The sequence below is a fragment of the Acomys russatus genome, chromosome 18 (assembly GCF_903995435.1).
Source record: "Acomys russatus chromosome 18, mAcoRus1.1, whole genome shotgun sequence".
In the NCBI taxonomy this organism is placed as follows: Eukaryota; Metazoa; Chordata; class Mammalia; order Rodentia; family Muridae; genus Acomys; species Acomys russatus.
The window spans coordinates 45,994,727-46,019,389 of record NC_067154.1 but is presented as its reverse complement, the minus strand read 5'-3'; the positions used below and the strand labels follow the sequence as shown (position 1 = coordinate 46,019,389).

The 24,663-nt window shown below is 40.7% G+C and overlaps 1 protein-coding gene across 1 annotated transcript in view; it reads right to left on the bottom strand.

The window, feature by feature from the left end:
* Positions 1 to 22,197, bottom strand: part of Ndfip2 (Nedd4 family interacting protein 2) — a 48,890-nt gene extending 26,693 nt beyond the window's left edge. Inside the window, exon 1 of the mRNA XM_051160948.1 lies at positions 21,856 to 22,197. Coding sequence (XP_051016905.1) covers positions 21,856 to 22,182 — 327 coding nt within the window. The 5' untranslated portion in view covers positions 22,183 to 22,197. The remainder of the gene's footprint in view (positions 1 to 21,855) is intronic.
* Positions 22,198 to 24,663: the final 2,466 nt, after the last annotated feature.

Below are 24,663 nucleotides of genomic sequence, written 5' to 3'. Positions count from 1 at the left end.
TTTCATCACTTCAAGCAGGGTTTTCAGGTGAATTTATTAGTGGGTGCACTATAGTTTTAAGCAATTAAGGAAAATATATGACTTCCCCTAAAAGGCTTCCTTCCCTCTTCACTACAGACCACCACATTAGGTGGCCATCAGCCCCACCGACTGCAGACCTAGACACTAACTGTATCACTCACCATATTCCCAACATCCAGCAAGTCCCTCCTTCTGAGAAAGGTACCTGGGACAAAGACAGAAGCTAAAATAGCAAAGTAACCTACTTACAGGACACTCAATAGCATATAACTACAGACAGGAAGAGAAGGAAAATACCCGCACAAGTAAGGAAACATCTTGGTCTGTCTCTGTATAAATTATCCGAGCTCACTCATTTTCAAGTCAAACACACTTCCCATCAAATCACATACATTTAGAAATAACAATACAGGGAAATTGTAGTTTTTAAGCTTCCCTTCCTTAAATGGCTTAGGAACCAAAATTTAGAAACCCAGATGGAAAAGATGCTACAAAACATTTTTATAAGCAGAAAAAAAGTTTAGAAGATAATGTTTGGCTTCATAAAGCCACTTAAATGTGGAGTTTTAAAAAGATTCCAATGCTGATTTTATATTTCACTATACAGTCTATTCCATACAGGGACACATAATATATAATAGTAACAGTAATTTGTAATAAAAGCTTTTACTCCTTTCCTGTCCCTGTAATCAAATCAAATAAGAACATTTTGACATATCTTCCAGAAAGTTTCTAATTTGCATGAACTAAAAATATGTCAGCAAACTGGTAGTTGGTAAAGTTTAAAGACTAAAATTGTCTAAGAGCACATTTCCTAATGAAAGGCTGAGATATCCATCCAAGCATAGAAAAATAACAAAACAGATGTCACTGGACTTGGAATATGTCCCTTTTAGCTATTAGAATCTGAACATTCTCTAAGATTTTAAAACAAAATTGTTGTGGGTAGAGTCTACTGAAGCACAAACAGGACTAGTAACTTTAATTGCAAGCACTCTCCTGCGAAGCCCCAAGACGGTGCTGTCTGAGGAGGCTCTAGGGCAGCAGCTCTCACCCTTCCTAATGCTGCGACCCTTTAGTACCGTTCCTCATGCTGTGGTAGCCCCCAACCAGAACAATTATTTTGTTGCTACTTCATAACTGCAACTTGGTTGCTGTTTCAAGAGTACCCAGGTTCAATTCAACAGCCACATGGCAGTCACAATTTTCTGGAATTCTAATTCCAGGGATCCAACACTCTCTTCCGGCCTCCACGGGCACTTGGTATGCATGTGGTAACAGACATACGTGTAGGCAAAACTTAAACACATAAAAAATAAATTTTAAATAAAATAAACTCAAACTCTGTATCACCCGTCTTTAAAATAACTCCACTAGAGATGACATTCTCACCACAGCTAGGTAGGAGTCAACAGGAAAGAGAATTAAAAAATAAAGGAAACAACAACCAAAACACAGACACAGAAACTCCTCCATCCCTCCCTTCCTTTCTCCCTCCCCCTCGTCTCGCCCACCCTCTGCTACAGAAAATCAAAGACTAGGCCAAAGTTCCTATGGATAGATGACCTAGTGTTCTTCATACACAGAGGGCTAGAAAGCACTGAACAGAAGCAAACATCCACCCACAGATACAACTTTTCTCATTAAAATACAGTACTCTATTAAAATTAGATAGGAACCTAAGCTGGTCATAAAAGAGGTAATGTTTTTCTGCATAAATTATCAAGAATATGTCAAAGAAAACCCACACAAGTAGTATTAATTAATAGCAAAAATAAGAAAATGTTCCTGGAAAAACTGCATAGGGGACAGATGTGATGGTACACGCCTTTAATTCCAGCATTCAGGAGGCAGAGGCACGATGATCTAATGAGCTCAAGGATTTCAAGGTCTACATAAGGAAGCCCAGCCAAGCCAGGGTGACAAGAGACACTCCTGTCTAAAATAAAACAAAACACAACTGCACAACGGAAAGAACAGACCTAAACTCCCACTAGTAACCACACTAAAAAGCAATTCTGACCCAAACTGGATGTGTACATAACCTATGAGTCTATTTTCTACTCACCAATACCAGAGAACTCTTACACTTAAAGACACACATAGGCATACTCAAGGCAGCATTTCCAAAGAGCAAGCAACTGTGTAAGCATGCCATGAGTTAATTATTATATAAATATATCATTGTGGTATGTTATACATACATATACTGTCACATATTATACCATGTAAATTGTTATACAGGTATACCATGATTTAAACAACAGAATTCACCATTTAAATTTGGAAGTTACATCCGTATTAGCTGTAATGGTTCACTAGCACTGGCTGTTCTTCCAGAAGACCCAGGTTTAATCCCTGCACCTGCATGACAACTCAAAGCTGTCTGTAATTCCAGTTCCAGGGGATTCGATGTCATCTTCTGGCTTTTACAAGTACAGTACACACATGATGCACAAACACACACATTAAAAATAAAGGTTAAAAAAAACAGCAAAATAATGTAGCAAACACAATTCACATAATCTAATACTAAAGGATACATTGTACAGAATAAACACTTTGTAATAAATAAAAGCAAAGAAAGTATAAAATATGAAGAACTTTAGGGAGGGAAGAGAGTTGGCTTGGAATGCGGGTAGATGTGGGAGAGATCTTCCAGATCTGACACCACACAACAAAACATCAGTTGTTCCTATGGCGATATAGAAGTCTTTTATATTATTCTGTACTTTTTATGATGAACATGTTTCACAGTTTTGTGTTTTGGGGTTTTTTGTCTGTTTGTTTGTTTGTTTTATTTTGTTTTTTAACTGAGCCAACCAAATTGTCTTCCAAACACAAAGCCACAAAGAACATTTTCAAGCGTAATAGCAGTCAAGGAACACAGAGCAGCGTTCTTGTGTCCTTGCAATAAAGCTGCTTCAGAATAAATCTCAGGCAAGAAAAGAAGCAATCAAAATAAAAACCAAAGAAACAGAAAGGTTACATCATTTCTTTTTTTTTTTAATGTAGAACCAAGGCTAAATACAGACCTAAAGACTAAGTAACTCCTGGAAACAGAAAGCAAATTTTATATATGCCCCCTTCCTTCCCTGAAAAAAATACCTAAAAACAATGCAAATACCAGAACTGGGGAAACAGATGAAAGTACTAATACTACTACTACTTAATATAAATAGAATGAATAAGCATGGTGTATCAAAATACAATCAGTGTTTTAAACAGTGTTTTGAGAAAATATAGACTTTGAAAGAAATGTCTTAACAAGTGAATCAACTGTTACCCAATTTCATTTTTTTTTTTAATTTATTTATTATTTCTACAGTATTCTGCCGCAAGTGCACCTGCCTGCCACAAGAAGACACCAGATCTCATTACATGTGGTGTGAGTCACCATTTGGTTGCTGGGAATTGAACTCAGGACCTTTGGAAGAGCAGCCAGTGCTCTTAACCTCTAAGCCATCTCTCTAGCCCTCCAATTTCATTTTTTTTTTTTTTATATCTTTCTTTTACGTGTGTGTGAGTGGGGGGATATAAGTGTGTATGTCTGTATGTGTGTGAGTGTGTGTGTGTCTATATGTGTATGAGTGTGGGTGTGTTTATGTCATGTGTGTATGTCTGTATGTATGTGTGTGTGTATGTCTACGTGTGTGTGTGTTTGTATGTCTGTATGTGTGTAGGGGTGTGTGTGTGTATGTGTGTGGGGGGGAGATATGGACATGCAGGAGCTGTGGCACTCATATGGAGGGCAGATGGGTGGAGCACATATTGATGGAGCTGGTTTTCTCCTTCTACCCGTATGTGGGTGCCAGGGATTGGATGCAGTTCTCCAGGCTTCTACAGTAAAGGCCATTTCTGCTGAGGCCACTTCCCCAGGCCTCATTTCAATTTTAAATAATACAAAGGATTATTTCGAAATGATTGCTAATAAACAAAATAGAATGAACACTTGCAAACTGTGAATTCTTTTTCTTCATTTTCTTTTCACTAGCCTGTTCTTTCCCAAGATCTCTACAAGAGAGATTAAAAGTAGGGAACATTCTTTGTTTCTAACGTAGGGCAAAATGACAGAATGAAGTCATTTCTGTGTTAGAGGGAATTTCTGTAAATTGGAAAACAAGTGTCGTGTTATAAGAAATCTTACATCTGTAAAAATTCTCCATGATACTGAACAAGATTATCACTGACTGCACATGTATTCAAAATCTTTTGTAGCATCTCCAGGGGAAAGTCAGGCACACAAGCCCATGTGATGCAACTGTTCTGGTTAACCATCTCACAGCATTAAAGCCGACTATCAGCATATCTCTTTCTGTGTGATGATTTACTAACGAAATTCAGCTTAAAGGTCAAAGGCTTCATCAGGGCTTTCTGTTGCTTTGCCACCTGTAATAACACGCTTCCCTCTTGGCGCCCTTTCCCTACACACTCCGTACAACACATACATCCCCTATATAACCTAAAAAGGCACTCTGAAGCCATGCTCCTCAGTCTAAAAAGACTGTGCCTCAAAACGAAACACAAAAACCAACCAGGCGAACAAAGGCATTCCGTTGTCAGCGCTGAACTAATGCACACTGTACACAGCCCGATGAAAAAGGCTTGTTAAGCAGCATCAGCAGGAAGAAAGCAGGTTTCTTCCACTGCTGTCCACCACATGTGCAAACAGCCTTTCAATCAGAGTAAATTCAAGAACTCAGACCTATTGCCTTCTTTAGATGCTATATGGAAAGAAAGTTCCAAAATAATGGTGAACATGTCACAAAGACACAGGAAATGATGAAAGAGGCTCCAGCTGAATAAATTGGGATGATCTGAATATTTTATTAAGTAGAAGTATGCAATTATAACATAGAATAAAATATGAATCTGAGAATTCAATCTGAAATAAGTGACTAAACAGCATGGATCATGGGAAAGTGCTTCCTTGTAGAATTAAAATTACTGAGTTCTTTAGAAATGATGAACTGGGAAACTACCACTTAACAACCACTATAGTCACTGTTTCAGTCACGAACAGGCAAGGAACCCTAAAGCCAGAGACCCTGTGTCACCACTACTACTCTATCTACTCAGCACGTCACACATGTGACGGAATCACCTTTGCCTGGACAGTGCTCTGTCCCTCACAGCCCTCTCAAGCAGCAACTCCATTCCCCCAATTCCTCCCATTTGCCTATGTACAAGAACAAAATTAGGGCTGGAGAGATGGCTCAGAGGTTAAGAGCACTGGCTGTTCTACCAAAGGTCCTGAGTTTAGTTCCCAGCAGCCACATGGTGGCTCACAACCACATATTATGAGATCTGGTGTCCTCTTCTAGTCTGCAGGCATGTGTAGGCAGAGCACAGTATCCATATTAAATCAGTCAGTCAACAAAATTACTTGGGAGACTCGAGCTGCAGATCAGAAGCCTCTCTCTAAGCCCCCTCACTCTCCTGCTTTTGGTTTATGACTCACTGAGTCAGTAACTTCAGTGCAAAGAGCCAAACTACAAGACAACGTGCCTACACTCTTGGACTTTTTGGTTTTTATTTTTGGGGTTTTTTGATAAACATTTTAAACAAGAACATTAAAACACCTAATGAACAATGCTGAGGTCAAAACATGTCTTAAACCCTTGTGACTTTTGATTTTTAATCTTATCTTAATCCTTCATAGTTCATAAACATGGGCAACACCCTGTATAAACCATGCCTCAATCTCACAAAGGAAATCCTTTAGATAAAACAAACCTTTGCACCTTATTTTTTTTTAATTTATTGTTTTAAACTTTAATCTTTAAACTTAGTTACAGACTATATCTCTGGAACAAAGTAACTGTAAGAGGCACAGAAACAGCACATACTGTTAGGATATTTGAGGACCTGTCTTTTTCCCCATGTGCACTGGTGCTTTGCCTGCATGTCTGTCTGCATGAGGGTGGGGGTCCCCTGGAACTGGGGGCACGGACAGCCACGAGCTGCCATGTGAGGGCTGAGAACCAAGCCCAGGTCCTCTGTGAGAGAAACTAGTGCTCTCAGCCACTGGGCCAGCTCTCCAGGCCCTAGTGCTCTCTAGGTGCACTCTCCTCTGATTAATAAACTTTACTTTTGCTTCACAATGACTTGTTCTGAATTTCTTTACTGCTCTACCTGAGTAGAAAAGTCTACCTGGATGTTAGGATAAAGTTGCATTTCCCACTGTTGGGAACATTTTTCTCATGGTCTTCGTGTCAGGAGAATTCACGGTAAATCCAAATTATTCTCAATTGCCAGCTCCCTGTCCCAGTATCATCTCCCTGACTTTAAATCCTACTTTGACCAAAACAGCTAAATCACCTTAATCCCTCCTGCCACAAACAGGAAGTAACAGTACCTAGCTAGAGTTTAGCATCCAGCGACTACAGTCTCTGTCTGACCACCACATAGCAGTACTTCTGAGAAGAGCAGGGAACTTAAGCCACCTCATTTCCAGTCACAGCCTCTCAGCCCTTACATCCCTGCTCCTTCACCTGTCCTGAGTCTACTTCTCCATTCACCACCTCCTGGCTGTATCTTCTATCCTCTAGCCTCGGAGAAATAATACGAGCAACCCACACAACAATACTGCCAATTTCCTAGTCCTCTGTCTTGGGCACAGCTACTCCGCCCAGACCCCTCGGGATGAAACTGTTGCTGCTGACAGACGAAGGGAACAACCAGACAACCATGTAGACTGGTACCATAATTTAGTGCCCAATCCCAGCACGGCTGCCACTTCACTCATCTCATTGCCAGATGGGGCTAAGGGTTCAGATCCTCTTTTCTCCTTCCCCTATTGCCAACCAGAAAACTTATGGTCAAATCTTTGCTTCCTACTTCAAACAAGGGGTGGGAGATGGGGGGGGAACAGTTCTTAAACTTTAAAAAAAAAAAAAAAAAGGTCGATAAATTCTTCAGCTTCGTGCCACTGCACCCTGTGTCTCTAATCTTAGTCTGATGGCACCTACTCTAGCTCATATTCTTCACTCCCAAACACCAGACAAATATACGGAGAAGATCCTGGCCACCATTGGAGTTTCTCTTGATTTAAATTATTCCTCTGACTTACTGCTGTCTACCTACATCACCCACATGTAGTTTATTTATAGCATACGAACGAACAACAGCAAACAGAAACCTGCCCCTGTTTAAAAGTACTCTTTTCCTGTTTGGGAAACTGTCTCATCATTCAACCTTCACACATAAACATCATGAAAAGAAAAAATAAACTAAAAATAAACTAAATTCTCTGGGATTCTAATTTTCATTTCTTCCTCAAACCATTACCGTGTGGCTTTACTCAAACATCTCTTCCTATGAATGGTGCCCTTCTAATTGTTAAGGTTGAGGTTTAACTCCAGCCCTAAGCCGTGCAAAAGTCTTCAATCCTTTCAACACACGAAACTGCACTGACTGGATGTTAGCTCCCATCATTTCCTTCTTCTTTGCCTCACTGACCATTCGTTGCTGTTCTTTTTGAGGGATCCATATTTTCCTTTAAAGACTGTGGTGGTTGAATGAGAATGACCCCCTTAGGCTCATTTATTTGAATACCTGGTCCCCAGTTGGAAGAATTGTTTGGATAAGATTAGAAGGTGGGGCATTGTTGGTGAGGGTGTGTCACTGAGGACAAGCTGAGGTTTCAAAAGATGCTCTACCACTCTCAGTGTGCTTTATACTTCCTGTTTGTGGACTGGGATGGAGGTCTCAGGTGCTGCTCAGTGCCATGTCTGCCTGCTTGCTACCATTATCCTCAACATGGTACCATGGAGGTGATATACTCCTATCCTGGATCCACAAACCCCAGATAAACCCTGACCCTTCCTTCTATAAATTGTCTTGATCATGGTGTTTTATTCCAGCAATAGAAAAGGGACTAAAACAAAGACTCTTAGCTAAAACTGAATCCTGAGCAATAGATACTGCCTCATATCCAAGAGCTAGAAGGAAGCTGGATTACACATGAAGGGTTTGGCAGAGTTTACTTTTAAGGGCATTAAGGCACCTACCCTAATGCATTACTGACAAGCATTTGGCTGACAGTTTAGAAGGCAGCGTAATGCCCTCTCCTTTCTCATATGCTTTGCAGCAGTGGTCCTCAACCTTCCTAATGCTGTGACCCTTTAATACAGTTCCTCATGTTATGCTGACCCCAACCATAAAATTATTTTCATTGCTACTTCCTAGCTCTAATTTTGCTACTATTATGAATAATAATATAGATATCTGTGTTTTCTGATGGCCTTAGTTGACCCATGTGAAAAAGTCTTTTGATCCCTAAAGGGATTACAACCAAAAGGTTGAAAAGCACTGTTCTAGAAGACTGAGTAACTGAATAAACTAAAAAGAACATGATTTGATGTCAAGAGATATAAATTTAAGATATACATAGCCAGCCGGGCGTGGTGGCGCACGCCTTTAATCCCAGCACTCAGGAGGCAGAGGCAGGCGGATTGCTGTGAGTTCGAGGCCAGCCTGGTCTACAAAGTAAGTCCAGGATGGCCAAGGCTACACAGAGAAACCCTGTCTCAAAAAACCAAAAAAAAAAAAAAAAGGCCGGGCGGTGGTGGCACACGCCTTTAATCCCAGTACTTGGGAGGCAGAGGCTGGTGGATCAATGTGAGTTCGAGGCTAGCCTGGTCTACAAAATGAGGCCAGGACAGCCAAGGCAACACAGAGAGACCCTGTCTTGAAAAACCAAAAAAAAAAAAAAAAAGATATACATAGCCTGCTTGCTAGCTAAATAAGCTAGAATGCATTATCAACCGTATGCCTCATTTTATTTCTGTGATTCATATATTTTTATTTATTCAGTCAAGCAGCCATCAATTAGTTTTACAACCAAAACTCATTAAACCTAATATGCATCTAGTATAATACTGGGTACAGTAAACAGATTCAGTCCTATTAACACCCAGAGCTGTAGGTTCTAAGAACCACAGCGCTCTAGGGAAAGGCTGTGACAGAGTATAGCTGCTGTGGGAGCAAAGAGAATGGCTGTATTTGACCATAGGTAACATAGAGAACTAAGATACCAAGGACCAGGCCAAAATGCCAGCTCTCTTCATAGAAAGCGTTATTCTTCCCTTTACAAATGTAGAGAGACTTAGGAATAGAACCCTCAAGAAAAACTAAACACAGTGGCATTAGTTACTAAGGCATGCTGTTACTGATGATTCATTCAGGAAGCAGCAAGTGCCAAGATACCACTATAGACACTATTACAGGGCTGATCCATCAAAGTGTTGCATGCAAGACCAAAAGCTCAAAAGTTGGCAAGTTCTAAACACATAAACTGAGTAACTCTAGATATCAGAAGACAGACATCCATGTAAACATATACAATGAGTCTCAATCGCTCTCCCTCTTCCCCCCGGCCCTCACATCTCTCTCAGTTAGCAGTAACATAACTCTAAAGCTATTTACCATATAAGTCTTGGTAAGTTCTTAGATTTCCACTCACAGCAAATGTCAGCCTAAAGTGCAGCAAGTTCCCATATAACCCTGCCACACATATGCTGCAACTCCTCTTAGACACCCCACCTTCCCCCTTTCCTCACTAGGACAGAGCAACCATTGGCTGTCTCCAGAATGACACACAGTTGAAATCTCACAGTCCCTAGATCTGCCAAGCTGGCTGCTTTCAGTTAGTAATACACACTGGCATTTACTCCATCTTGCTTGAAATCTAGATCACTTATTTCAGGTCTAAATATATGTCACTGTCTAGAAGTGCTGCAGTTTATTCTCTTACTGAAAGGTATATTGGTTGTTTCCGTTTGGGAAATTACAATCAAAGCTACTTTTAGCGTGTATGTGACTATGGTATGTGAGTCAAGGGTTTTTAACAACTTCTGATTCCATTTGTTCACTGTTTACAGAGAAACAACTGATTTTTCCATATTAATGTAAGATTCTTAGTGTGGTCACTTATAAATTCTAAAAGTTTTATTTGTTCTTCCACATTTTACATAGACTCTGTCAACAAAGGTTAGTTTATTTCCTAATCTATACCTTTTATTTTTATAGCAAAATCCTTTGATTTTTTTTGAAATATACATTAACAATAGTTATATAACTAAGCAACAAAACACCAGAACTTACTCTTAGCTAACTATAACTGTTTATCAACTGACCAAGTTTCCAACTCACTCTCCAAACCACTATTAAAGTTCCACTAAGATACTGCTATAGTTTCCTAAATGGCAGACACTGGCTTTGGAAGTTAAAAGGCAGCTCACCAAGAAATGACACAACTCTGAAACCACAGAACAAGTAAAGAACACAAACTCAGCTTATAGGAGTATAAATAAGCATAACAGAACATTGAAGTTTAAAAAAAAAAAAAAACATATCTTAGGGGAAGCAAAAAGCAAATAAAGATATCTAAGACCTCCAGCATTAAAGAAAAACAAAACTAAGAAGAAAGCTCAATATGGGGAGTGAAAAATCTCAAAACCCTGTTGTTGGCTCCTGTTTCAACATGGCAATCCTCCCACTGCCACATGTACTGCTATTAGTAACAGCAAGCCTCTCGACAATTCTCAGTATGAGAGAGAGAGAGAGAATATACACTGCAAAGTCTGTCTAGTGTTGCTTATATGTATATATTTTTAGGAGTGACTACTTGGTATTGGATAACCAATTGGAGGACTAAGTCCTCAGGAAACTAATTCTCCCACTCTCAAGAACTGTTCATTTGTGTAGTGCTCATCTGGTTGGAGGCCTCTGAGATTTCCCATCCATCACGGAGTGTCAGTTTGTGTTGTCATTGTTCAGATTTTTTAGGCAGCCTTATCATTAAGATTTCAGGGTGTGGCTTCCTTGTCCCGTAGAAGACAAAATCCTGCAGCAGCCTCCTACAGTCTTTCCATCCCTGTTTCTTGATGTTTCCTGAGCCGTAAGTGTAGGGGTGTACCAGTTGGGGTTCCTCAAGATCAGATGTTCTCCGCATTTTGGATAACCATGGCTCTCTGTAATGCAATCTCCATCTGCTGCAAAAGGAAGCTTCTTGGATGAGAAGCACTTTGAATGCAGCTGGGAATTATACTGGCTTGGTACAGTGACATCGGTAGGCTCTCCTCTAAGATCCACGAGCAACTAACTAGGCTTAGGTATCAGGCATGACTTTTCTCCTGTCAAAGTGGACCTTAAGTCCAATTAGACAGCTGTTGGTTACCACAAAGATATGAACGTCACTATTTTACCATGCTGGCTGTAGTTCATAGGTATCACAGCTGGCTCATGGCAGCTTGAATAACATCTTCTAGTATGGTGAAGGGAACTTCTCAGAGGAGACTTTCAGACAATTTCCAGATCAAATCCTCCTAAGTCCTGTGTCACAAGAGAGTGGTTTCTTCAGCACTAGGGACTTACCTTCAATTTCTGGGAGGTAACGAAGGCTAACAGCAATAGCCTATATTGTTTTGGGAATCTTGGACACCCCAGAACAAAATCTTAAAAGGCGGTTTGTCATGTGTGGCACTGGAGCTCTTGTCAGGTAGTCTATGGTTCTTGGGGAAGCATTATTATGCCAAGTGGTATAACTTCATTTAAGGAAACTAACACACACACACACACACACACACAATTTCAATGTCTCTTAAACACAATTTCAGGCAAATGTAAAATGATTCCCTATGGTCTTTTCAAACATCCTTAGAATTATTTATCCATCCTCTCTCCCTCTCATTCTGTATTGTTTTGGTATAACGTAATACTGAAGTTATGTTTACAAGTAATAGAATTTTTCCTCCAGCTTTTATTGTCTAGCCTCAAACAGGAGCTCCTGTACATAGGCTTCCATCATTATGGAATGGCTGAAGAAAATGATTAAGTACTCCCTACTTAGAAAATACCTAGAAATAACTATTCTCCTTTTCATGGATAGATTAATCTACCCATGGTTACTATCTTACAAATGTAGGCTGCTAAGCAGAAGAGGCATTGCGTAAAATATCAGAACTAATTAGCAACATTATACCAGCCAAGTGCCTATCCTACTGGTGACCATTAATGATGTCAACATTACATAGGTTGTACAGCATACTTTATTTTTCCAGTACAGGCCTCTATAAAATTATATACCACTCTATAATACACTCATATATCTACATTTACACCTCAAACCACTCAGAAAAAAAAAATTCAGCTATTTAGTTCTTCCCTGTATATTTGTCTGCCATCATTTTCTGAGCTAGTATCATGACATGTGAACCCCAGACAAGCTTCAACACATAACCTTCCTGCCTTAGCTTGCTAACTACTGAGATTACAAGTGTGCATCATCACATGTAGCTCATTTATTTCTTCCAGAAGTTATTTATCTTATCCCTATAGTAAAGAGGCCCACAACAGCTGGTCACAGTGGACACGCTTGCCATCCCATCGCCCAGAGAGGCAGAGGCAGGCAGATTTCTGTGAGTTTGAGGCCAGCCTGGTCTACTAAGCGAGTCCAGGACAGCCAAGGCTACCAGAGAAACCCTGTCTTGAAAAACCAAAAGAAAAAAGAGGCCCACAGCAACATAATATACTACTAAAAGCAAGCATATCTGGTTCTTCCTATGGATTTAGTCTAGTGAGCAAATGTATTGCAAAGTAAGAGCTACAACAAGCAGTGCATAGTGTTTAATGGGCACACATAACTTGGCAGTAAGAAAAGGCCAGTGTGGAAGCAGAAAGTGAAAAAGCACTCTCCAGACAAAGTAACTTCAAACACACACATGAATACAGATTTGAATAGTCCTGAGAAGGAAAGAAGACAGAGGCAAAGGTGATTACAAAGGAGAGAGAACAAAAGAATTCCGAGTGCCAGACATGGCTGAAGAGTGTACTAATGCAGTAACTGCCAGAGATGAGCTAAGCTTGCCCATGCGCTAAGATTACAAGCCAATTCACTGCTCTCAAGTTTTATCTCCAGACCCTTGTCTCTTGGAGAAAATTACACAAAATGTCATCTGACTTCAATAAAAACTGTTAAAAACAAAAACAAAAACAAATGACCTTCAAAAACTGCCACTGGAATGAGTCTTCATTCCAATATCCAACAGACAACTTGTCTATTAGGAAAGAGATTAACATCACCACTTTGATGTAATAAACTCTTGTTTATTTTCTTGTTCTCAACTCTGCTTGTCCAAGTAGCATGGTTTCTCCACATACTGTTCTGGATAACTCTGGAGAGACATCACAGATGAGTGAAAACACAACACATTCCTGAACTTAAAATTAAGTTGTTCGTGTTCAAACAAATCTTAAAAGGAAGCAAGTCAAAACAGTGAAATAATCTGATAGTAAATCTTAAACTACTGCAACATTTCTCAACTTGCACTTGGCATGTCTTTAACAAGAATTTTTACCCACACCTTAATTCCAACTAAGTAATCAAACTTCTAAAAGGAACCACAACAACATGGCCTGAAAACGCAGACATAACGATGACTTAAATCACACGGGAGGCAGGGCTAGCCTTAATTATAATGAATACATCAGTAAATTCACATTAATAAGTGCCAGCAGGATATAGTCCATAGTTATTTAAATGCATGTCAAGACTATATAGAATACAAACAGAATTCCAAACTAATGTTATCAATACACGTATTTTAGAGTGTGAATTGTATACTAAGTAAAGAATAAAAAGAACATAACTGTTAAGTAATCAGTATAAAACAAATGAGGACAAGCTAGGGAGATGGCCCAGTGGTTAAGAGCATTTACTTCTCTTGCAGAAGATCCAAAATCAGTTACCAGCACTCATATCCTGTAGCTCGCAACCGCCTGTAACTCCAGATTCCAGCAACACTGCACTCATGTGTATAAACATACATGTAGACACATACACATATACACATGATTAAAAATATAATCTTAATATAATCTGTGGTCACTGTCTTGTCTTTGAATCTGGGTTTTGTGTGTGTTGTCCAGTAGGACGGCCATGGAGCACTGCTTGGGACTTGTAATCTCAGCTCCTAGTTTAACTCACCTGCAAGAGTTAATCAGCGTCACCCTCTGACTCAGTTCTTGTCTCCTTCTTCGCATACAGCCACAGGTGAAGCCATTCACTGCAGGCTGGAATCACCTAGGAGCTTTGAGCCAGCAGTCAGCAGAGCTGCTATCCTGTTGCTGAGTCAGGCGAGGCAGGCCCCCCGATGGTCGAATCCCTCCGACTTTGAGGTCTGTCTGCCAGGAACTGCAGCAGACTAACAAAGGGTGAACTGGTTTTGTTTGTTTGTGTGTTTGTTTCTCTTCAGGCCAGAGTCTCATATTCTCATTTGACTCTGTGTTTTGTTACTTAGCTGAACCTAACTGCTTTTGTGAAATAAAAGTTAGAAACTAGAGTGGCCAATGGTGTTCCATTTCCTATCAAACTCAGATACAAGTTATTCTGAGCTTTGGCCCAGCCCCCAACCCCCAACTCACAGAAAGCCTCACTGCTTTCTACATCTTAAACCAACAAATTCATGTAGGCTATTACCGTACCTACAATACTTACCCACAAGAACTAGCTCTTTGTCGTTCAGTCAAAGTGCAGCCTGACTATTGCACCTTTTTAGTGGGTGGGGTGCGAAATGTCCTAGCATTTATTTACTGAAGGGTCAAAATGCCAAATTCAAAAATTAACACCATCAATTTCTTCCCTCAACATAAGTGCATCCTCTACCCCATTAAGATGGGAGTCAAGCCAGTGCACGGTGACTCATGACTATAATTCCAGAACTTCAGAGGCTGAAGTGGGATAATTGCTGGGAGCTCAAGGCCCAGCCTGAGCTACAGTGTATGACTGCCTCAATGCAATTGTAAGAGTGAGGCAGGGAAGTTTCTTCCCTCTCCTTTTGAATCTGGGCTGGCCTTACAATGGCCTTGACTAAAAAAGATGCAAGAGAATTTTAATTCTAAATTTTCAAGCCTAAAACTTAAAACAAACAAACCAAGAAACTGACAACTTCTTCCTCCTCCTATGCTGTCAAAAGCCAAGGCCATATTGAAAAGACATATTAAAAAGCTATGAGAAAGCACACAGAGAATCGGGGTGTTCCTGTCAAATACTTTATATTTTCTTTTAGAAGATTTCTATTATTTTAATTATGTTTATGTCTGTGTGTAGGTATGTGCACATGTGAGCAGGTGACCTTGAAGGTAAACACCACCCAACATGAGTGCTGGGAAACGGAACTCAAGTCCTCTGCAAATAGTCCATACCCTTAACCCCTGAGCCACCTCCAGGATAAGCTGATAGATTTATCAGTGTCACAGCATTTTCACAGTATAAAGTACATACTTTACACTAATACTAGAATATGCACAGCTCAAATATACCAATAAGGGTCTGCATTTGATTCAACAATGCTCATGAATGATGAAGTAATTGACTCATATACATAGGTTTTATAATGAAATACATGCAAGTCAGTGGCACAGTAACTGTCAGAGTGCTGCTGCACACCTGAGGAAACTACCTGGGACACAAAAAATCTGAGTGGAAACTGTGTTCTCAGGTACACATTTCCTACATTAAAAAAAAATAAAAATAAAAATCAGTCTTTCCCAGCAGCCCTGAAGAATCTGTGAGGAAAATACTAGACTCTCAGTAGAAAGGCACACAAGCATGTAAAGCAAGAAATCAACTGCTCTATTGCTATGATTCTCAACTTTGTCTTTGCCTTGGTGCAAATGGCAGATCCAAAAACTCTTCAAATTATAGATTTATAGGGATTCCTACATTTAAGAATAAGATTGTAGGGACGGGAGATGGCGCAGTGGCTAGGAACACAAACTGCTCTTCCAGAGGACCTGGAATCAATTCACAGCACATGCATGGCAGCTCCTAAATATTTGTAACTGTAGGATCCCATGCAGGCAAACATGCAGGCAAAACACCAATGCACATAAAATAAAATAGTAAATACTCTTTTTTAAAAAGAGTAAGATTTCTCAGTGCTACAGAGTGAGACCATGTCTCAAAGTTTAAAACTTAAAAAGAAGGGATGGATGTCCTGGCCCACACCTTTAATCTCAGCACTTGAGAGGCAGAAGTGGGCAAATGTCTGAGTTCGGCCTGACCTACAAAGTGAGCTCCAGGACAGCCTGGGCTACTAAAGTGAGTTCCAGGACAGCCTGGGCTACAAAGAGAAACCATGTTTTGAAAACCAAAATTAATTAAAGGACACTAAGTTGAGAATCTGTTAAGAGAAGGTCTGGAAAAGGAGGAGGAGGGATGACTATGGTCAAATGCATCATATGCACAAATGAAATTTTCATGGACTAAAAATATTCTCTTTTAAAATGAAACTGGAGACATTCAAAAGCATAAATGCAACAAACTGTTAAACTGGTCTTCCACTTTTCTATATATTTCTACATATTTGAAGGTTTTAATAGTAAATGCTATTGAATGGTGGAGTAGAGATTCAAAAGGAAACCACCAAAAGTTCTTGAGCAAAAGAGAGAGAAGAAAATCAACTTTATATTTAAAGAACATGACTCGTGCCAGGCAAACAATAAACTAAAGAGCAGCCAAGCAACCGAAGAAAGTAGTCATTATTTCATAGCATGGAAAGCACCAGCATCCAAGGAACCAGGAAGATTTCAGAATAAAAGACAAAGATGTCAAAAGAAAACTTGTAAATATCAGGAATAGGGAAGAGTTTCAAGGACAAAGTTCAATGTCGATATGCTAAAGACCTAAAGTAGACAAGAGCCTAGGTATATCAGATTACGCAACTGGGCAAGCTTGAGAAGGTCAGAAGTAGTAATATAAGCCAGATAATGTATATTAATAAATTCAAAAGAAACAAATGAAGGTCATGGGAATCAGGAGAGACAAAAAACAAAAGGGGAAAGCAACATAAAGTAAAAGACTATGGTATTTCTTTAAAATGAAAAATGAAAGCAAACAACTACACCTAAAATTCACCTTTTCTATAAACCAGAATGGTCTACTGGGTGAGGCGATGGTCCTTGGTCTGAAAATCTCTCAGCATTCTTGCCTTGGGTACTGTGCTAGGCACAGCTTTCAGTTTCCTGATGACTGAACCTTCCCTGTAGTAAGTTACACAGACAACAGAGCAAACTCTCAGAAACTGCCTTCAAAGGCAAATAAAACAGCACTGTTGTTTGCTACAATGTGAGCGGCTTCCTGGGAAAGAAGCAGATAAACAAAAAGTGCTACATGCAAGACTCTGGTCACCTCACGTGTGATGCAAACTCAATGCTGTGTCTCTCCAAACACTCATTAACCTCACAGGACTTTGGAACAAGGAAAACTACTCAAATATGCTGTGTTCCTGTTGCTTGGTACTATGAGTAATGCCATTTGTTCTGACTTAGGAGTCTTCTGTAGTCGGCCAACAACCATGAAACATTAACAGACTAATTCAGGAGCTTATGAAAACAGTAGCTATTTCTATGTGCCAAGCTCTTTATCAGTGGCTCCCAACCTTCCTAAAGCTGCAACCCTTTAATACAGTTCCTCATGTTGTGGTGATCCCCCTACCATAAAATTATTTTTTTAATGCTTTAATTTTTTTCATGTGCATTGGTGTTTCATCTGCATGTTTGTTTGTGTGAGGGTGTTAGATTCCAGTATAGACAGTTGTAAGCTGCCATGTGGGTGCTGAGAATTTAACCCGGGTCCTCTGGAAGAACAGCCAGTGCTCTTAGCTACTGAGCTATCTCTCCAGTCCCCATGAAATTATTTTTGTTGCTACTTCATAACTGTAATTTTGCTATTATTATAAATTGTAATGTAAAGCCGGGCGTGGTGGCGCACGCCTTTAATCCCAGCACTCGGGAGGCAGAGGCAGGCGGATCGCTGTGAGTTCGAGGCCAGCCTGGTCTACAAAGTGAGTCCAGGATGGCCAAGGCTACACAGAGAAACCCTGTCTCGAAAAACCAAAAAAAAAAAAATTGTAATGTAAATACCTGATATGTAGGATATCTGATATGTGACCCCTGTGAAAGGATCATTTGACCCAAAGGTGCCCTGAGCCACAGGTTGGGCATTACCACTCTGTGCTTTACATGTATTATAGTACTTAATTCTCATAATTAATAATATTTATGAGGTCGTACTAATATGAGGAAACTGCTTTAAGATATAAAGTAGCTAACTTTTGAAAACTTGCAAACAGGAGGCTGGTAAGATGGCTCAGTGGTTAAGCGTTTTTGATGTTCTTCATATGACGAGAGTTCAATTTCCAGCACTCAGACTGAGTGACTTACAAACCATCTGAAACTACAGCTCCAAGGAATTCTTTGGCATCCTTGGGCACCAGCACATAAATGGCATGCACATATAAAAGGAAGAAAAACGGTATGTGTTTGTTTTTTCATTGCAATCAGAGTAATCTAAATATAAGCCTAGGTGACATTAAAGCCTGTTCTGGTTTTGTTGATTTGTAGTGCAGAGATGGAACCAGAGCCTTGTGGGCAAGCACGCTGGGTCAAGTGTGCTACCACTGGGCTACATCCCAGCTCCCTAACTTGATCTTAGCAGTTCAAACCTTCCAATTCTGATTTATCAGGAGCAACTTTAATTCTCCAAATATCAAAGTAAAGTACTCAGACCTCTATAGTCCAAATACTTCAAATTAGGTTTCACTAAAAAAAAAAAAAAAAAAAAACTTACATTGTATAAATCCTAATATTTTAAAATGTTAGAAAGCAAAAATTAGAGGAAGCAAATCTAAGCTCCTGTCCCTGTCTTTGCTAAAGAACCCTCACTGTGTCAATGAGTAAGATGCAGTCCAAGAACACCTCTTGTTGACATTTTAGCATACAGTTCAGGAAACTGCTGCTACCATTAACACCGCCAGTGTAATTGTACAGAGAATACCTTTTAAATCTTAATAGTCAGCTTGCTGCAGGTACATGAGCCTTCAAAACAGAGAACATCAAAGCCAGAATGTAGTTTCGCAGCTGCAAGACAAGCCAACCATTTAACAGTTTGGCACATGGCTCTTTTCCTATCAAGCACAACTCAATTTCCCAAAACGCAGTAAAAGTAAACATTATGGCTGTTTTGTTGGGTTTTTTTTTTTTTTTCAGAATTTAGAAGATTACCAAGACTTTGTAGGTACACATTTTATCTTTTGTAATGGATCTTTTTTAACAATGGATAGGACAGAGGAAGGAAAAAAAAAAAATCTATCCAGGAACTGTGCTTTATGCTTGTTATCCTAGTAGGAGGCTGAGGCAGGAGCATGAATTCCTTGGCTACTCAATGCTGAGTGTTTATCCAGAATTTATAAAGGCCAGTCTGGCAAATAAATAATAGTAACCAAGATGTGGAACCAGCCTGGAGGCCCAGCAACAGGTAAATGGACAAAGAGCACATACATACATACATACATACATACACACACACACACACACACACACACACACACACACACACACACACAGGACGTTTTGCTCAGGTGAAAAGAATGAAACCACAATCACAGGGAACAGGAAAACAGATGGAACTGGGGGATCAATGTGTTAAGTGAAAAAAGCCAGATTCAGAGAGAAAATACAACATGTTTTCTATCCTAAGGGGAAATGTAGGTTTAAATTTATGCCTATGTATATGCAGGACACGAAAGTACAAAAAGAACGTATAGAATTCACTACTTAGTATGCTAGTAAAAGCAATAACAAAAAATAAACACTTTGGATTGCCTACAGATAAGAAAGTTCCCAGATACAGTACACACATGGGTTGAAGACAGTAAGTCATTCTAATCAGCGGGCATCACGAGTACACAGAGCTGAGTCTTAGCTCTTTAAATAAGAGTAAACTACCACAACACAGCATTTCTCACCCCTACATACAGTTCCTTATCTCCTGACGCAGTCATCGCTTAACACACAACCAAAGTTGTTTACTGCTCCAGTTTATCAATCATTCGAGTTTCAGAATAAGGCCTGAGCTAAAGGCAGCCGTAAAACAGTCCTGCTCATCACATAGGCCAGGCTCCCACACTGACAACTAGCTACAAAGTCTACTCAAAACTGAAATTCAGTTGTACCTATGCCATGTTCCCAGGCGCGGTTATAGAATAGGAAGCCATCCTCAACAAAACAAGAGTTATCCTAGAGACAAACTTAGTATGTAGCACTGCAAGTAAAAGAATTAAAATGTAGATCAAGAGTGTGATAAATGCCCTAATGCTTCTCCTTATAAAGAAAAATAATGTCCTACCTAAAAGAAATAATGTATTTGGAATGACTGAGTTTGCCCTCTGCCCTTATGCAGCACTTCCACCCATTCAAAGTCCATGTAGGACACAGCTTCAGTTTTCAAGGGGTAGGGGATTTTCTACCCACTTTGAAAGTGTAGACAAAGGTGAAGTGTCTTAACAGTGAAAGTAAACTCCAACATTATCTGAAGAGATTTTGAGGAAAAACAATAGTCTCAACTAGTTACATCTATTGAAAGCAAAAGAGCAATATAATAAATTATTTACTGTTAAGAGTATTTAAGTATTGACCGTGGTTGAGCCCAATAAGGAAAAGCAGCCCAAAAGAAGAATTCAAATCAATTTATATTACTGAGACACAAACAGAAATGGGAAAGACTTGAAACATAAAACAAGTATCAATGATAAAATTATACAAGATATATCTGTGACATTTCATTTTTGCAGACACTTAGAAAGAGAAAAATGTTTAAAAATATAAAGCCACCCAAAACTGACAACTTGAAAGTCACCTTCTACAAACTGGCAACAATTCTTTTTCCTAAGGCATTCTGAAAATAATGATAATTTTTGAAAAATTCATAATCTGAATCACCTGGCCATGTTGTAGCAAATAAACTCAAATGATGTGAAACTCACACCCAAGAAAAAAGAAAAATTAGTCTCTTCCACAATCCTTAGCATTTGTAAAAGGCACTTGATAGAAATGCGTGGGTGACAACAGGCACACAAGTAATCAGAAAGGTGACATATGGGACCAACTGTACAATTTTATAAACTACGGCACACAACATCAACAACACGTACAAATACTTTTCTCCTCTCCCCCCCGTAAATAGGTTCTACTAAATTATCTGAAAGAGTGTGAGCGAAAACACAACACAGTAAATACTGCTGACAATGATTATTTACAAGTTATCTCCAATGACATTGTCAGAATACACAAGGGAGGAGGGAATACAGAAATTCCAACAAAGAAAATATAGGGCACCCTTCACTCACTTAAATATGGTTACATTTGAGAGGTAAAACTCTGTATTAAATGAAAACTAATTATCTTTTCAAACAAGATCTGATCCCCCCCCCCCAATAAACCGCTGCGCCTCCCACCAAAATCCATACAGGCACACATACGCAAAGTAGGGACAGATTTCTCTTTCCTAAACCAACCACCACTGTAATACTAACATAATAGAAAAGGGCAAATGACAAGGTTAACTAGAAGAGAGGCACGTTCCCCAGCACAGCTATTCTCTCCGGGTCCACAGCCCCTAAAGCCGGTTTTCAGCCCAGCGGCATCCCACTCTACAGCAATTTACCCCAACCTCGCTCGGTTTATGACGCCGATCGCCTCCCGGACAGGTACGTGCACTCGGCCCCGCCGCCGGTGGACAGCCCACTCGTGTCTCACGGGTGTCTGAGTCAGAGAATAAGGAAGCCACAGCGAGTTGGGGTGGGGGGTCGGTGCCTGGGAGGGGGGCTCCGTGGGGAGCAGGCCGTGGGGTGCGGCCGGGGGACTGGAGGGAGGTGGGCCGGGCGGTCACGCAGGGCGGCAGGAGGCTGCCCGTCCTCTCCGGGGCGCCCCGGGGTGGGGGGTGGCTGTGTGGTCCCGCCGGGTGGTCCCCCGGGGGCCCCGCGCACTCACCACCTGGTAGCGGCCAGTCCCCAGCTGGTGGTGATCCATCCTGCCCGCCACGGGGTCCGGCTTCCGAGCGGGTGTGTCCCCTCGGCGCTCAGCTCCCTCGGCCTCCCGGGTCGACGACGTCCTCGCCGCAGAGCCCCTTCCGCCGCCTCGGGTCCTGCCGCCGCGCTCGCCCGGCGGGGCCGCTTCACTTCCTGTCGTCGCTCCCTCGGCTGCGGCGGAGACCTCCGCGTCGCTAGCCGATCGGCGCCGGAGCTCCGGGGAGCCGCGCGCGCTACTGAGCATGCTCGGGGCGGACGCGCATGCTTTCTGGCTCCGCCGGCGTCCCATCCGCGCCCGGGCTGAGAAGGTGGCCCTAGGTAGGAGGAGGTGGAAAAAGTCAGGCAAGTCCCGGGGAACCCTGTAGGTTGTCTGCTTCTTCGGAGTGGGCGGTGGCAAAAGAAGTGGGGGGGAAAAAATTCTCCCCGCTTGATTGGATTTTTCCGTGAGGGCAGGTTTCACTATGGGGCGAGCGAATGCACCGTCACTGCGGGACCAACCTTGAGAAGAGTAGGGACGTCACGTTCCTAGCGCACCTGAGGACAGATAGGTCGCCCTTTTTACTAGTCCTCAGCCTAGAACATCTCAAAGAAATCCATCTCAGGATGGACCATTCGAAAGCATTAATGAGTTAATCTGTTTATTTGGTAAATATATATACATATGCACATGTAAACATAAAATATATAATATATTAATATATAAACATATAAAATCAGCTTTAAATTCACAGTAAAATTTCCAGGAAGGAAAAAGACACGTATTCTTGCTTCTGCCCTTGTATAGCCTTCCTCAGTAGAACAGCACATTTGTTACAAATGCCGAAGCCAGGATAACATAGCGTTATCACCTAGGTCCATCAGTAGCATTGGAGTTCCTTTTGAGCATTGTGGGTTCTGCCCATTATACCATTACTATGCACATGATAATTCATACCGAACTGCCCTGAAGATCCTGTGTAGAGCTATGCCCGCCTCTTTTACAGCCCCCCTTCTTTCTAAGAGATTTACAAAACCAAATGACACTTCCGATATTCCGATGCCTTCCAGAGAAAGGGGTCTTTAGAAATAGGAAACGGAAAGGCAGAAGAAAATAATGAAATGAGGTAGGATTTTTCTTTTTCTTTTTTTTTTTTTTTTTTTGCGCCAATACTCAGATATTTCTAAGATTTGATAATGGTGACGAATCGCTTTATGTGGAACATCATCATACCCTGAGGCTAGCCACGCATGACCTACTGTGTTTGTGCGTCTTTTTCTCTCACAAGGCACAGAGCAGGTTTCCGTAACAATGCAAGAGTATAGCAGACCAGCAAAAGGTACCTTTTACCCAAACATCTGCTTATTTTACCCTCAGAACTATGATCCCACTTCATCTGGCCTTTTTTTTTTTTTTTTTTTTTTTGAGATAACCAAGCCCTTTATCCATAAATGATCATACTGTGGAGATCCCCTGAGGGGACGAGGCGGGGAAATCTGGAGAACTCTCCTTTTGCTTTTACACATGTACAGAGGAGAATTCTGAAAAAAAAAAAAAAAGAAAGCCAGTGGTTGTCCCTCAGCAGCTGGTTCAACTAGCTAGCAAGGTAGATAATCATTTAGCTAAAGAAGTTAACTCTTCCTGGTATTTTTATTTTTCTAATCATCCCTTAGATCTCTATTTGGGCCATCTTGCAATATAGAATGCTAGCATTGCCAATCTAGCAATAACAAAAAGTGATGATATTGTCATAGCTAATTTTCTTCATGTATTTCAGTGTAATGTGTTTTGTAGTCAAGGTAATAACCATGCCATTTCATCAATGTTGCTAGTGTTAAGTACTAACTCTTATGGCATCACCCCGAATAGAATTACCTTTCAGGGTCTAAACAGCACCTAATGTTAGCAAAGAAAGCTTAGATTCCTATAAAACTTGTTATCTATAAAGGCCATTTGGAATTGAATTTCTGTGTCCTTTTATTTTCATTAACCACCTAGGTTCACTTGTGTCTCTGGATTTTATTACTTCTAAGAAAATCAGAGACCTGACTCAGAGTAAACACCCTGAATCCTTTGTATATATCAATTTGTTTCTACTCTCACAGAACAGAAGACACAATTCAATGATATAATATATTTTCAGTGAAGAGGTAGAAGCGAACACTGAGACCAAACAGCACCATACAGCACGGAGATCTCCTGAATCCAGTCACTGTGCGTGTGTTGTGTTAGCTTCCACACAACTCTCTGCTGTAGGCAGACATGACTGCAGTTGCTACTTAACTGAAACTCAAAGACAGAAAGAGTGAGCAACTTTACCAGGGCCAAAGTCACCAATGAGTGGGTGATAGACATCAGAACCTCCACAAAGTGAGGCACTGCACCCTAGAAAACAACAAATCCTTGTCTCCTTTCCCCGTCCTGACCGTCTCTACTGTGGCCCCTGTGAAGAAGAGGTAACCTAATGATGCGTCATGAATAACCAACCTGGACTCCCATCAGCGCTACCTTTTTCATCCCAGAAGTCATGATGCTTTCTTCTCGTCTGCAGAAGCGGCATTCTGATCACTTTTCCCCGTGTCAACTAACCTACAGCCATAACAAAGCAAGATGCTCACATGTGCCCTGGGAGCCACTCCTTGGGGGATGAAATAGAAGCCCCCTTAAAAGATCTGAATCAAGCAATGGCAATATTCTCTAGAGGAAATATTTTTAACACTTGATCTTTTAGCCATGACTCCACTTCCCTAAAAAACTGATGGAGATACACTATCCCAAGCCACCTCAAGAAGA